Below are 15,154 nucleotides of genomic sequence, written 5' to 3' on the forward strand. Positions count from 1 at the left end.
CCTTGCTGGGTTGCTGGCGGAGTGTCTGCACTCACTGATGATTATTCCTTGCTCCTCCCACTCTGTTTGGGGATGGGTCCCCTCCCCACTCATCTGCTTGGCTGGCAGACACCCATCTTCAACACCCACCCGTGTTCAGGCTGACTCTGGCCCTGCTGCCGTTTCACATGTACTGCGGCAGGCACTGGAGGTGAATGCTCCCCTTATACCAATAACCAATACACCGGGAAAGGGCTTGGTGGCTTTCAGGATTTGCTGTGCACCCCAATAAGACAAGGAGTCAAGGGTCTCTATTCCTGCTTGTCCCGTACCCCTCCCCTATCCATGGATCATGATTCCAGGGGCTCACACTTGTTTTCTCTGCTACATCTCAGAGGCTGCAGTCTGGAGCTGGCCCACAGATATATGGTTTGACCTGTATGCTATTTAAACAGTTAGCGAACTAGTTGCCAACATTTACAAATTGGAAAATTTGACATAACAACCTGTATTTCCAGTCCCCTGCCCCTCACCCCACCCCAGGTGGTATATCCTTAGCAGCGATTGACCGGAGCCAGGATGGGATGCATCTCCAGTGGGACTGGAGCCCCGCTGCACCCCCCTTACTGGCCTCCTCACCGATGTCACCGTTGCCCCGTGAGGGACCATTGCAAAGCTCGGTGCTTCTCAATTTTGCACATTGGACTGATCTGAGGGCTTTATCACACTCAGGGCGATATCTCAAGCATCTCGGGTGATTCTGGTGAGCAGCGAGATTGAGAATGACCAGAGCACTGACCCTGGGCCCTTGGACTCGGTATGTAGGTGGCTTTGCCGTGGCTCCCCAACCCTGTGAGCTGTGGCTTCTTGTCTGTGGCCCTCAGCAAGAGCCCACCTTGTGACAGCCCAGCCTCATCCTGGCCACTTCACTTTGCTCACTGTGTGATGCCCAGCGTCTGAGGCCTGATCCCTGGCGTTGGTGAGAAGGCCAAGTGTGAGCAGCAGCGGCAAGGCTGCCAGCTCCAAGGAAGATTCACTCCTATATATGGTCACCCGGGAGTCCCATCGCTGGGCTAATGTGTGACCTAATGTGCTGACAATCTCGCCGTCTGAGGCCCAACTTGGGGAGGGCCCTCGCCCTGGAGAGAGTGTCTACTTGGGGCAGAGAGGCTGGAAGGAGGCAAATGAATGGCATGGAGGCAAGGCAAGAACAAGATGACTCAGACACAGGAGAGCAGAAGGGTGACTCCAAGTTCTTCCCTCCCCACTGGGCCCCATGCATCTGTGAAAACATCCAGCTCCCCACTCATGCTCTGTGTAAACAAGGAAATCCACGAGCCTCTCTTGCTTTTAAAGTCCTTTTAATACAGCATGAAAAAGCTATATTTCTATTCGCAAGCCATATACAGGTTCTCCAGGAATAAGGCACACGACGGAATGCCATCCCGAGGAAAGCCCTTCAGAGGGGTCAGGAGGCTTTCCATGCACCCCTTGAGCTGGGCCCACGGGTTCTGTTTGTCTTTTTAGCTGGACACACACATATGAACAGATACAGACACAGACAGCGTTACCCCACAGGAGTAGAGGAGGTCAAATGGTGAGGTTGGCAGCAGAGAGCAATGAGTCTGCTGCCACTAGCCCTCAGGAGATGGCTCGGCCACCTCCCTGAAGGCCAGATACCTCCCACACTTCAGGGTTAGTTGTTCCACTGGGCTACGATGTAGTGATGTTGGGTTAAATATTCTTTTAGTGTAGATTCAAGTCTATTAGACGTTGGAGGGCAGGTGAGGGCTCTGGTTGACAAATCCAAGTTCAAAGAGCCCGGGGCCCCGGGGAGTGGCTCAGATGGCAAAGATCCAGGGGGCATAGAGAAGTCCGCCTCTTGCTTCTTCTTCCCTTCTTGGGCCCTACCAACTGGGGGACCCTTCACCAGGCCAAGGAGGCCATCCTTGGAGCTGGCTGACCGTGGAGGGGCTAGTTAGTCACATGCCCCTTCTTCCCCTGGCCCGCTCCCTGCCCCCCTACAAAATTAATAACCATAATAACAAGATAATAAGAAGGTGCAAAAGAATGGATTACAATGCTGTGTTTGTTATTCTCGGCTGAAGAGTTTCAAAGGGGTCACCGTTCCCTTTTTTGCTATATATCTAATAATAGCTTCCCTTAAAGAAGGCAGTACTTTCCAAAATACACACATGTTTAAATACAGGACAGAAACATATTAATAAGTCTAAGCACTTGAATAATATGCTGGCTACTTAATACTGATATTTTCATCCAAGGAAAACAACACAGAATAACAATATGGCTTAAAGAATTGCAAAGTTTTTTTCCTCGTCAGAATTATGTACCAACTTCATATAATATTCTATGTAGACAATATTTCCTTCTTAATGTAGTTCAGTTGCATACTTTTTACAGAACGAAGTATAGTAAAAAAATCAAACCAAAAAAAAAAAAGAAAAGTTCTCACCATAAATATTTTCTTATAGCTCAACAAGAAGGTTTGCAAAATACTTCCAGAAATCTTCATTTGATATTCTATTGCCCTCCTGAAAGCTCTGAAGTTTTGAAAATGCCTCTTTTTTTGTCTCAAAAATTATACAATTATATTTTTCTTTTCTTTTTCTTTTTCTTTTTTTTTTTTTTTAAAAAAGGCCCTCAAATATATACAGACAAAAATCACTGTGAAGATTTTTCGGGAGAAGGTAACAAATTCAGTGTTGTGAGAAAAATTGGTAACCATGCAGAAATTTTAACATCTATGAATTTTTTTCAAAATACACAAATAGTATTTTTCTTAAAAAAAAAAAAAGGAATTCTGTGTCAAGTATAACTCAAAATAAATACAAATTCACAAGTAGAACTATTGAATACTTCATATGGGGTAAACACTGTTATCTCCCAGCTAGATCACTAGATCTACTAAACTGCAAGCGATTGTCCCTTTTGAACGTACTAAAACCACATACTTTCTTGTCGCCTGGGCTCCCAGCTCCTCTGAGCACTTAATTCTCATAGCACCCAGCCTGCATAGCAGTGGCTTCTGCTGACCACAGAGAGCTCCCAAATTTAGCCAAAACAGTGCAGGAGTGGGGAGGGCAGAGTGGCTGCCACTGGCAGAGGGCTCGGCCCCCCTGGTGGCCGGCTCTGCACAGATGGCAGGGGCAATTGCTGCCAGCTGGATAAGCCCACTGGGAAGGTCACTTTAGGGTGATAGCCCATCTTCTGTTGGCCCATAGAGGGCCCTGGCCTCCAGCAGTCTGGAGTCTTAGTTCTTTTTAGGGTGTGGGCTTCCCCCACCATTGCAGCATAGTTGGCAGGCCTCAGGCATCCTGAGGCCAACATCCCCTGTTGGGCCAGGTCACTGGAAGGATTGGGACCCGGTCCTGGCAGCAGAAACAAGCATACTGCCCACCTCTGCGAACATTATCTTCAGCAGTGCACTAGGATGACTGACAGTAGCAGCTTCTCCTTGGGGTCAGAGTGCCTTGAGCTGGGGCAACGCCAGCTCACCCTGACATCATGGAGAAGGCAGGCAACAGCTGGGCAGGGACTCCCCAGTGGCATTACCCAGTGGGTGGGGAGGGTGTCCATGGTCATTTGCCAGGCATTACCCCTGTGGGCAGGAGGGAGGCAGCTTTCAGGCACAGGCTGGAATAAATACCCTCTTACTAAGTGCTCAGAGGGGCTGGCCCCCCGAAATCTACCTGCAGCCCACTGGCCGCAAATACACTCACTCCGTGTCTTCGACTCACTCCCTGGACCCCTGGTTAACACTTTACTGTAATTCCTCAGTTGTACAAAGCATTTTCATTTGAAAACAAAAGGCAACTGGGCACCAGTTGGTGTCCTTGCGCCGTGGTAAACACTGAATTTCAGGCCCATTTCGTGGTCTGATTTTTTTTTCCACAGAGGCATAACGTTAGGGCAAAATCAAGTGACGCAGTTCTGACAGTCAGTTTTCTCCCTGTTCCTGGGAGAAATGAAAGATGGTTATGACAGTGAAAATCAGGCTTCTCACTGGGGACAGGGGAGAGGAGCATGACCCCTCCGCCTGCCAGGACAGTGTCTCCCTGACCAATGTGACAAGCCAAGAGGCCTCCCTGCTCCTTCGGGAGGTAGGAAATAATTGTCCCCGGTTTACAAAAGAGAGGATCTGCAGCTTGTCTCCAGGTTGCCCCATGTGAGACGGAAGGGGACCCTTCTCCTTCATTTTTGCTGGGGTGGGGGACAACAGGCTTGGGGCTGTAGGGGGTGACAGGGGATAACTGGCATCCTTCAGCCTGACTTAAGTGACCAACTAATGGTGCGGAGTACAGGACCTGGTGAAACTCTCCACATAAAGCCCTCTGCTCCAGGAGATGGCACTCAGCCAGGCTGAATTCCAGAACATCAGAACTTAAACAGACCTCTCTGCTCTCTAGTGTTGCTCTCTCACGTAACTAGTGGGGAAACTGAGGCTCAGAGATGAGAAGTCCTCCCCAAGTTCCGCAGTGCCCCAGCAGCAGGGCTAGCATTTGAACCTAGGTCTCCAGACCGCCAGGCCCGTGTCCTTCCTGCCAGCGTGGCTTCCACACTGGGCCCTGCCTCTTCGATTGGGGATGGACCCCAAGCGTGGGTGGGAAGCAAAGGAGAAGGGGAAGGGATGGGGCTGACAACAGCCAAGTGGGAAAAGTGTGTGGTGGTGAGTGGGGGCAGGGGATGCCTGATGTGCCCCATGTCACACCTTGGGGCACTGTCCAACATTACTGCCTCTGGGTCTACGGGGGATGGTGCAGCACCCAGGTGCAATGCCAATGATGTCAAACTGGGCATGGGCCAGAGATGCCCACTCCCCAGAAGTTGCTAGAACAGGTGTCGGCTCACCATGACTGCTGACTTAAACGGGACAGAAAAAAGATACATATACTTTCTGAGAGTGGCTTTGCACACGGGGCAAACTGGAAGGTTCTGGGTAGGAGAAGGCGACCTGGCTGGTCTTGGAGAGACGGTCCCCTGCAGGCTTTGGGATTCACAGTAAATTTAGTGCACTTGTGGCCAATACAAGGCTGCTCACTCCAAGGGGAGTCTCAGAGGAGAGCCTGTGAGGAATCCCAAGGGCTTTGTGGGATCCTGTGCATCGACGGCTGCTTGCCTCTGTCTCCTCCACACAGACCCGAGGCCCACCTGTAGAGAGTCCCAGAGACCTGGCTTCTGTGGGGCAGCTGCGTCAGTAACACTGTTTCAACACACATGAGACAAGAACCTAAGACCCCCCTGACCAGACGCACAGGCCTTCGAGGATGCGCCCACACATGTGGGGACACACAGCAACACCAAGGAACACGGGGGAGGTGGCGTCGTCTCTGGCTGGCAGGAGGGTGGCAGGCATGGCAGTCAGGGCCGGTCATTGCACTCGCCGGCAGTAGTAACCCAGCACTTTGCACTTCTCGCACAGGTGCTGGGGGTGCTCCTTGCTCTGGTCGGACACATCCAGGCCATCGGGCTTCTCCAAGGGTCTCTGCAGAGAGGAAGGAGAATGAAGGCCCCAGAGGGGGAGAGGAAAGGGCAGAGAGAAAGACCAAAACACAGAGCAAAGCAGGGAGAGTGAATCAGATGCACAGAGGCAGAGATGGAATGGGGGGCGGGCGTGGAGGGAGGAGGGGAAGGAGAGGGAAGAAGAGGGGAGGGGAGAGAAAGAGGAGGAGAGGAGGGGAGGGAGGGAAGGGGGGAGGAGGGGAGGAGGAGGGACAGGAATGGAGAGAGGGAGAGAGAAAAAGAGAGGGAGAGGGGGAGGAGACAGATACACAGAGAGGGCCCAGAGAGAGTGTTCCGTGGTCACAGAGGTTGTTTTCCAAAGCACCAGTGCCCTTCCTGCCTCTCGCTGTCTTCTGTCTTCAGAGGCGCAGGCTGAGGCCTTGGGATGGGGCCAGGACCGTGGCGGGGAGTGGGGGTGGGGGGGGTAGTCCTGTACCCAGAGCCTCCCTCTGAAAGCCACTTTGCCCTCCCCCACTTCTCTCTGATCAGCCACCACCTGAAGCTCACAAAAGCCCAGGGTCGAGGCAGCACAAGTGCGCAGACATTATCTAGATAAGAAAACCAAGGCCCAGGGTAAGGGAGACCCAAGCCCACACCTCCTGACTCCCAACACCTAGTGCTTCTTCTCTGGCTACTGTCATCCCCATGCCTGCTTGTACAGCCTCAGGATTCAGGGAGAGTTTAACATGGACATGGTCACAGAGCTTCAGGCTTGGGGGAAGCCAGCCTTTAGTTCTGCGAGGGGTCAGCAGCTGGTGTTCTGATTCCCCCTCAGCCCAGGTCCAGGTGTAGCACCTGCTCATTTGAATGGTTACATGAGCTCACCGTTTCCTAGCAGGGAAACTGAGGCCCAGAGCGGGAAGGTGACTTGCCAGACCTATGATGCTGCTCGCCCACTGTGTGGCCTCAGGGAGCCTCAGTTTCCACATCTGTAAAGTGGGCCATCGTCACACCTCCTTCACTGGGCATTGGGGGGATTCAGATGTCTAGACATTTGTAAACTGAGCAGTGTCAGGCACATATGAGCACATTTCTGTCACAAGGGGAGCTTCCCTGCTCCCTTTTTCCCTCCCTCTCTGGTTCTCAAAAGTCAGCAATGACTTGTCTCCCTGGAAAATTTATGGCTGCTCTTAGGTACACCTCCTGAAGAAGTTTCTTGGCACAGCCCCAGCCCAGAACCCTGCCTACAGAAGAGTCCCCTGCACGGACTAGTGGGGGACTCAGAGGAAGCTTGTCAGAGCCAGCTGGGAGCCACATGCTGAGGAGAGGGGGGCAAGAACTGCAGGCTGGTGTGGGGCAGGGAGCCTCGGTGCCAGTGACCGTGACCCAGGATGGTCCTGGAAAAAAGCTGGGGTGAGCACTGCCCCACTGGCTAGAGTGCAAGGTACTCAAAAGTAACACACTGGCTTTTCTGCCCAATTACATGGTGTCTGGTCCCCAAGGTGACATTCAGAGAACTCTGAGGAATGGAAGAGGCAGAGGGCTCTAGGAGATGAGTGTAGAGACTGTGGGTAGCCAAGATTCTGATTCAGGGGACACAAAGCCCATCCCTGTGCTTCTAGGCCTAAAGCCACATTAGGATGGACTGGAAAAAGGACAGGGGCCTTGGCTTTGCCTCAAGGGGTTTGCAGATGACGACTGGCTTTCCTGGCTAGGGGAGAGGCGACAGAGTTTGGCTCCATGTCAGACCTGGGCCGGAATACCAGCTCAGCTACCTATGAGCTGAGTGAGTGACCTTGGGCAAGCCATCTGACCTCCAACTCTCTATTTCTCCATCTGTAAAAGGGGATGTTGATAACACTTTTCTCATGAGATTGCTGTTCCAACTTGATGAAGATCAGGAACAGAAAGAACATAACATACAGAAGCTATTAATGTTGATTATTATTATTATTAATGGGAGGGGGACACCAACTGGTAGAGGGTCACTAAAAGTTGAAACCAGGATTCCAAGCTGGAAAGCCTAGGGAAGTCACATGCCCTGCTCTCTCAGACATCTTAATGGACACCTACATGCCCAGGTATGGCCTGCAAGCTCCCAGGGCTGGGGAGCTCCCCGCAGGCCAGCCGAGCTGACTGGCTCAGCTCACTGCCTGGGGTATAAGAAAGGCTTCCTGATCTTGAGCTGACATCTGGGTCCCTGTATCCGCATCCCAGTGATCCCGGCCACAGAGGGGCCACCAGACTCTCCGCTCAGCTCCTGCAGGTTGATGTGGGTAGTTCTGAAGTCTCCCCTCCTCTGACCAAACCCAGCCTGGTTTCCATTTCCCTCCCCCACTTTTCGTGCTGGTCAGGGTGCCTTCCCTGAGCCAGTCTTCCAGATGGAGCCAGAGAAGCCAGAGTGAGCAGGCCTGACAACCCTTGCTCCTCATGGTTTATACTTTGCGAAGTGCTGCCACATGAATCATACGATCTGACCTCAGGCCCTTCCTGTAGGTGACATATGACTATTTGCCTTACAGATGAGGAAACTGAGGCTCCAAGACATCAGGGGTCTTGCCCAAGGGCCTGAAGCTTCACCTATCTGCCGAGGGCTAATGGGCAAGAACTTTCTCTCTAGAACCTTCTGTAACCTGGGCGAGAGGTTAATAACATTTGCTCTGTGTGATAGTGACAGAAGTCAATAAGATGATTGTCTTATTGAGCTTTGCAAGACTTATCATTGCTGTGTGGTCTTCAGCAAATCACTCAACCTCTCTGTGCCTCCATTTTCTCCTCTGTAAAACCAGACTAATAAACCTTACTTGAAAGGGTCCTTGTGAAAAGTAAATAAGTTAATACATGCAAAGCTGTTAGGGCAGTGCCTGGCACATAAAGAGCAAAGTGTTGGCAAGTATTAATATCATATATTATTACTATTAGCATTTTGTAGGGCTGGAGGCAGGCTTGGAGCAGGGGAACCAGCTGAGTCCCTGTGGAAATGCTCCTGCAATATCCTCTCCCTCCCCCTCCTTGGCTGTGACCCAATTAGTGCCTCTTTCCCGCAGGGGTCCTGCCTCGATCCTGCCCACCACTGGGTGGAGGAACTGGGGGAAGCTGTCAAGATGACTCCTCTCCACCAAGGGAAAACAAGCAGCAGCTGGGATTGATCACCCCTGGGCCGCCCCACCCCTGCAGTGAGGCAAAGCCCATTAGTGTTTTCTTCTGTGGGGGGCAGGGCCAGTGGGAAGGTGGGGGGGGCGCTCAGCTGGTGCCTGACGGGAAACAGATGTGGCCAGGGAGGGAGGAGAGGGGAAGTGGAGGGTTCTCAGGAGATGGCTGCCGCAGAGGTCAGAGCTCAGGGAGAAGAAGAAATAAAGCAGCCTCTCTCCACCTTGGGGGCTGGGGTTAGGGAGGGCTGTGGGGGGACTCCAAGCCGCTCCTCTCAGCTCTTCAATAGCTCCTGACACCACCCCCTCACATCTCTGCCCAGTTTGTAGCCTCTCTGAGGGAGAAGACTCCAGTGGGAGGAGACTGGGGGGCTGGGTGGTAGGAGCCCTGGGTCCTGGGCCCCCTTAACAGTGGCTGGCTGAGCGACCTTGCTCAAGTTCCATATCCCTTCTGGGCCTCAGTCTCCCTGCTGCACACAGTAAGTGCTCAACAAACAAGGGCTGACTGATGGGGTGGGCTGGGGGAAGGAGAGCCACATGCTTTTGGAAGATCCTTCCAGACTGGGCCCAAAAGACTGATCCTAAGTATGGAGATGGGGGAAAGTGGTCAGGGAGGCTGGGCTTGGACTGAGCTCGGCAGGATAGAGACAGGAAGCAGGTGAGGCCCGGTGCTACAAGCCAGGAATGGGCCTGGCATCGTGGAAGGGAGCTAGGGCAGGGGCCGAGGCAGGGGCCGAGGAGGCTGGGGCCACTGTGGGGAGCTGGGTCTCACCAGCCTCGGGCGCACAGGCAGTGACTCTCTGCTTAGGTCACATAGGGTGTAACAGTCATAAGGGCTGAGCCTCCCAGACTCCCCGCACAGACCCAAGCACCCACTCATCTGAGCCCCCGTAGGAAAGGCCCATTCCAGACTTACCATTGCAGCCACTGCGACCTGCCCTCCCTGCTCCCCTCTTCCCCACTCAGGTCACTCATCTGCCCCCTCAGGCTCCACATACCCTCCAGCCCCAAACTTGATCCCTATTCATGAGTCCCAGCTTCTCTGCTGACCTTGGGTAAGTCACTCATGCCCCTTGCCTCAGTCTCTTCCTCTGTAAAATGGGGAAACAATAGAGCTGACCTCACGGTGTGGCTGAGAGGACAAAGGTATAAAGTCCTCAGAGGACTGCCACTGCCTGGCCACTGCCCACTTCCGTCATCATTTTTCCCATTCCTGCCCTAGCCGGTCACTGAGGTCTGTCTACCTGCGGCCCTGCTTCTTCTCTCCTGCGCTGCGTCCAGTACTTTGCACATGGTGCTCCCTCACCAGCAGTGCCCCCACTCTCCCTGTTGCTCCTCCAGCCCTCCCGACCCTCCTCCGCTTCCCCTCAGAGCTCACCCTGACATCAGTGTCTCAGGGGAGCCTTCTCCAAGTGCACCCAAAGCCCACCTCCCCACCTCCCCACCTCCCCACCGTTCTGCCTCCCTTTCCCTCAGGTCTCCTATGCCCCCTGCTGCTGCCATTCTTTCTGGTGACTCAGTTTATACAGGGAAGACTCAGTGCCCCAACTACCTCATCAACAGTGACCTTCTCTCCGACCACTCTCTGGTCCATCCCTTGGACCTGGTCCTCTTCAGAAACTTCTCTCAGTCCAGCTACCTGGCTCCCAACTTCCACCCTGTCCTGGTCCCACCTCTTCATTAAGGCCTTTCTGACTTCCCTTCCTGCCGTCTAGGCTGACACCCCAGGATCGTGCATTATCACACTTCCCCAAATGCGTCCAACTCTTTGACCTTCTCTCTGAAACACTCCCTGGGTAAACCTTTGCCCGCCTAGGCCCATTCAGCATCTCCTACCCACACTGCCCAGTGAACCCCACTGGAGTGAGTCACAGAAATGGGCTGATGGCTTTGGTTACGGTTATGATTCAGACCTCCCCTGGGAGGGGGATGCTGTTCGGCAGGCCGGCAGGTTTCTCAGGTAGGCCTGCTTCCTCGCTCCTTGCTTGCTAGTCCTTCCTCAAGCCCGCCACACCCCTCTTCACCCTGGCTCATATCTGAAAACCTCATGTCCCATTTCACTGAGAAAACAGAAGCCTTGGAAGTGAAGTTCCTCTTCTCTGCACCATCTAACCCACCTCCCTCCCTCCTGTGCTGATGATAAGGTATCCCTCTAGTTCCTGTATCATCAGCCTTTTGCTTTCTTCTGGGTCATTCTCATTTGCCTGTAACATGCTCCAGGCTCTCCCATCTCTAACACCCATCCCAATGCCACCCACCCGACTCCAGCTACCATCCCATTTCTCTGCTGCTCTCCACAATCAAACCCCCTCAAGTGAGTGTGGACAAAGAAGGGAGTCCCTCTGCAGGCCGGCCCAAGAAGCCGCCTCCATCATGGCTCCATGCACACCAGCCCTGCCAACGGGTCCGCTGTGAACCGACACCTCCACTCAGCCTCCTCCTGAACTTCAGAGCGCTGGCTTCAGTGGTTCTCAAACCTTGGCCGTAGTTCAAGTTCTCACATAAAAGAGATGGGAAGCCCCATGAAGCTCCACCTCCTCATGGCCAAATCCAAGGGCACTTTTTCACGGTCGTTATACCTGACATCTTAGCACTGACCACCGCCCAGTCCTCGAACAGGGCTCCTCGTGACCGCCAGGACTCCATGCTCCCTGGTTCTCCTCCCTGTTGGATCCTTCTCCTCCATCCGACCCCAAATTCTGGGATCATGACGTGGCCTGGGGAACCCCTTCTCTACTCTGCTCTCATTCTGCAGGAAATCTCACCCAGTTCCTAAATACCTTCAGGTAAGCGACACCCAGTTATGTAAGAGCCACCTTGACTGCTCACCTTGAGCTTTAGAACAACACACCCAATGGCCTTCTTGACATCTTGACTTGGGTTTTCAGAAATACCTCAAATGTGACATGGGTATCAGAGAACTCTTGCTTTTATCTTGGACATCTGTGTCCCATCCTACCCTGCCGCCAGCCCAGGCTGCCCACCTCAGTAATGATCACCTCCACCCACTGAGGCGCTCAAGTCTGAAGTGTGATTGTTCTGGATTCCTGCTTCTCCTGCACCTTCCACATCCAATCTGGTGACACCTTGTGTGGAACCCAGGTCCAGAGCAGCCTTCTTCGTTCAGACCCCTTCCAGCTCACCTGGGACCGTGGCCGCGGCTTTCCCACTTTCAATCTCCCAGCACCGCCCCCGTCCCTTCCCAGACTAATCTCTATACACAACCAGAGTAATTGTCTCAAAATGAAGAAGAAAGCCCTGTTGCTCAGGGATTTCCTCTCTGGCCCCCAAGGCTCTGAGAGCTCCCGTTCCGCTCTCCGCCCCTTTCCTCTCGCCCTGCTCTCCTCCTCCTTCACTGAGCTTTGGGCCCCAAGCAGCCTAAGTCCTTAAAGCCTCAGGGCATTTGCACCTGCTATACCCTCCCTCTTCCTAGGATGGCTGCCCCCCACTTGTGACAGGTCTAGCTTCCTCCCCTCCTTCAGGAGTATATGTCACCTTCTCCTCGCAGCCTGCAGTGAGCAGGTCCTCCCCGAGATAAGGGGCCTCAACCCCTGCCTACCAGGGCAGGCCCATGGGTGCCTTGGCCACCAGCCCCATGCACAGTGCTTGGCACACAGCAGCTGCCCTGTTTATACAGGAGTCAGTGGATGAATAAATAAATGAAACACATTTTCTACAGCATCTTACTGCCCATCCCTGTTTGTCTCACAACAACACCCAAGTTCCTTAGTTTCAAAATTCGGCTGGGGTCCGCAGTCTCAGGTCTAGGTACAGTTGCCCCTTTATCTTCCTTCCCTTCCTGGTGCACTGGGCACTCTCTCACCCCCATTTCAGATGAGACAAGGAAAGGGCGGGCCAATTTAGCGGGATCTTGTCTCACTCTTGTCCTAGAAAGGAGTAAACTGAAGCCTAATAAGGGACAAAGTCAGTCTCCCACAGCCCTTCAGAGGACACCCACCCCCGCACTGCTCCCCTGCCCAGCCTGCCCAGCCCCGCCAGCTCACCTGCTTGTGTGGGTACACGTTGATGTGGCACTTGATGCACTCCTGCCCCATGTTGGCCCAGGAGTTCCCACTCATCCATTTTCTCTTGCACTTGGGACACTTGTACTCACCGAAGCAGCGCTTTTTGCCCTGGTATGGGGTCAGACCCTCTCCTTTGGGGCGTGCCTAGAGGACAGGACGCAAACAGAGGGAATTGCGTTCTACGAGGCCCAAATGCTACCCCCAGAGAGTCCCCACAATTTCCCCCTTCAGATTTCATCACCTGTGACCCTGTGTGCAGGCGCCTTCTGTCCCCAATCCAGGGTCACCCCAGAGCACACATAGGAATCCAAAGCTGGAAGACCCATCCAGGGGACAGAGAACAGAGGAGGTGGTAGGGGTACACATGTCTTTTTCAGATTTAAGGGAGTAAAGTACTTGATAGTGGCTAGGAATGACTTCTTTAACTCAGAGGTCATAAGGAGGTGGCTTGTGGTAGCATGGACCCGCACACAGGTGTTCTTTGGCCCACACAGTGGTGTGGATTAAATGGTTATTGAAGAGGCAACACAGGCACTGTAAACCTGCTGTGTATTCAGTGAAAGTGAGCCTCCCCTCACTCTTGCTCCCAGCCGCCCACTCCCCTACTAGAGGCAATCTTAATTTCCTTTATGTACATTCTCCCGAAGACGGGTTTTGCGTTGACAAACATATGCAATGTAGACATATGTACTCATATTCTTTCTTTTCCCTCACTCATATGGCAACAGATTATGCATTTGGTTCTGTATCTTTTTTTTGTTTTACCTAATAATGTATCTTGGACATATTATTATTATAAAATATATATAATAAAATATCCTTTCCCACATCAGGACAAACTGAGCTATTGTATTCTGTTTAACAGTTGCACGGCATTCACATCCATGCAAGTTCCAGAGTTTGCCAGTCACGGTTACAGAACATCTGGTGGTTTCCACTCTGCCACTGTTACAAGCAATGCCCTGATTAATAACTGTGTGTATGTGTGTGCTTGTATACATGAGAGTACATTTGTGGGACAAATTCCTGGAAATAAAATTGGTATGTGCACTTTCAATTTTGAAAGGTAATGACAAATTGTTACTGCCCCACCCACTTCCCACTGCAGGTGTACCAACTTAATAGCCCACATCATCACCAACAGAGTTTTCATCATTGCCAATGTAAGAGGTAGAAAATCTCCTCAGAGTAGCTTTGACTTGTATATCTTCTATTATGAGTGAGAAAGAAGTTTCCCATGCATTTAAGAATTATTTTTGTTTCCTTTATGAACTGTCAGTTCAAATCCTTTGTGGTTTTTTTTTTTTCCTGCTGGGGTTTGGTATTTTTCTTGTTGATTTATAAATGTACTTTATATATTACAGAAACTAGCTTTCTCCTACATGGTGTTTTTTTTTAAACAGCTTTTAGAGAGATGACTGTACATTTCACCCATTTAAGGTGTACAATTCAATGGTTTTTAATATATTCACAGTTACGCAACCATCACTACAATATAATTTTAGAACATTGTGTCACACTCCCCCCCCCCGCCCTGCCCAAAGGAAACCTTGTACCTATTAATGGTCATTCCCCATTCTACCCCCACCTCCTCACCCACTCAGGCCTAGCCAACCACTAATCTATTCCCTGTCTCTACACATTTCCCTATTCTAGGCATTTTATAAAAGTGGAGTCATGCAATATTGTCCTCTTGTGTCTGACTTCTTTCACTTAGGGTAACATTTTAAGGTTCATCCATGTCGTAAACATGTATCAGTACTTCATTTTTGTTGCTGAAAAACATTCCAGTCCAGTTTGTATGGACATGCCATGTTTTATGTAAATTCATTCATCAGATGATAGACATTTGAGTTGTTTCTAATTTTCGGCTGTTAGTAATGTTGCTATGAACATTCATATACAAGCTGCATAGTGTTTTATAAAGTTGAATTAGTTGCCCCAACATTTAAATATGGAAGATTTCACATAAAAATATGACCACACTGGTCCAGAATTCTTATGGCGTCAATCAGCTGAGGTTGCGAAGTAGCAGCCCCAACAGACTGACCATACATGCATCCTGCATGTCACCTCTGTTCCGATCAGTCGCTCCCTGCATTTGTGTCACCTACATGGCACGAGCAGGCTTTGACTTTGAGACAGGCTTAAACATAGGTTCTACACTATGATTATTCAACTGTAGTTCCTAGACTGGCCTCAGCAACTTTCCCTAGGAGCTTGTTAGAAATGCAGAATTGCAGGCCCTCTCCCCTTAGACCTACTAACTCAGAATCGGCATTTTAACAAGAGGCCCAGGGGATTCATATGCTGTTAAGTTTAAGAAGCACTGGGTTATGATATGATCTGGTTCCATAGTACTGTTTTCGAGGGTAATTGCCTATTTATGAAGTAGAACATAAAGATTAAGAGCACAGACTATGGATCCAAATCCTAGCTCTGTGATCCTGAGCAATTACTTCACAAGGATAATGACAGGAACTCCCATTTAAGACTGTTCTGAGGATTATATGAGATAATACACGTAAAACACTTAGAACA

The 15,154-nt window shown here is 51.4% G+C and overlaps 1 protein-coding gene across 1 annotated transcript in view; it reads right to left on the reverse strand.

Moving 5' to 3' along the window:
* Positions 1–1,323: 1,323 nt before the first annotated feature.
* The window catches only part of ZCCHC24 (zinc finger CCHC-type containing 24), a 62,433-nt gene continuing 48,602 nt past the window's right edge, over positions 1,324–15,154 (reverse strand). The window contains exons 3-4 of the mRNA XM_011355323.2: positions 12,593–12,757; positions 1,324–5,482 (exon numbers count right to left, since the gene is read on the reverse strand). Of these exons, the coding sequence (XP_011353625.1) occupies positions 5,369–5,482; positions 12,593–12,757 (279 nt within the window). The 3' untranslated portion in view covers positions 1,324–5,368. The remainder of the gene's footprint in view (positions 5,483–12,592; positions 12,758–15,154) is intronic.

Source organism: Pteropus vampyrus, unplaced genomic scaffold (genome assembly GCF_000151845.1).
Source record: "Pteropus vampyrus isolate Shadow unplaced genomic scaffold, Pvam_2.0 Scaffold20, whole genome shotgun sequence".
Taxonomy (NCBI): domain Eukaryota; kingdom Metazoa; phylum Chordata; class Mammalia; order Chiroptera; family Pteropodidae; genus Pteropus; species Pteropus vampyrus.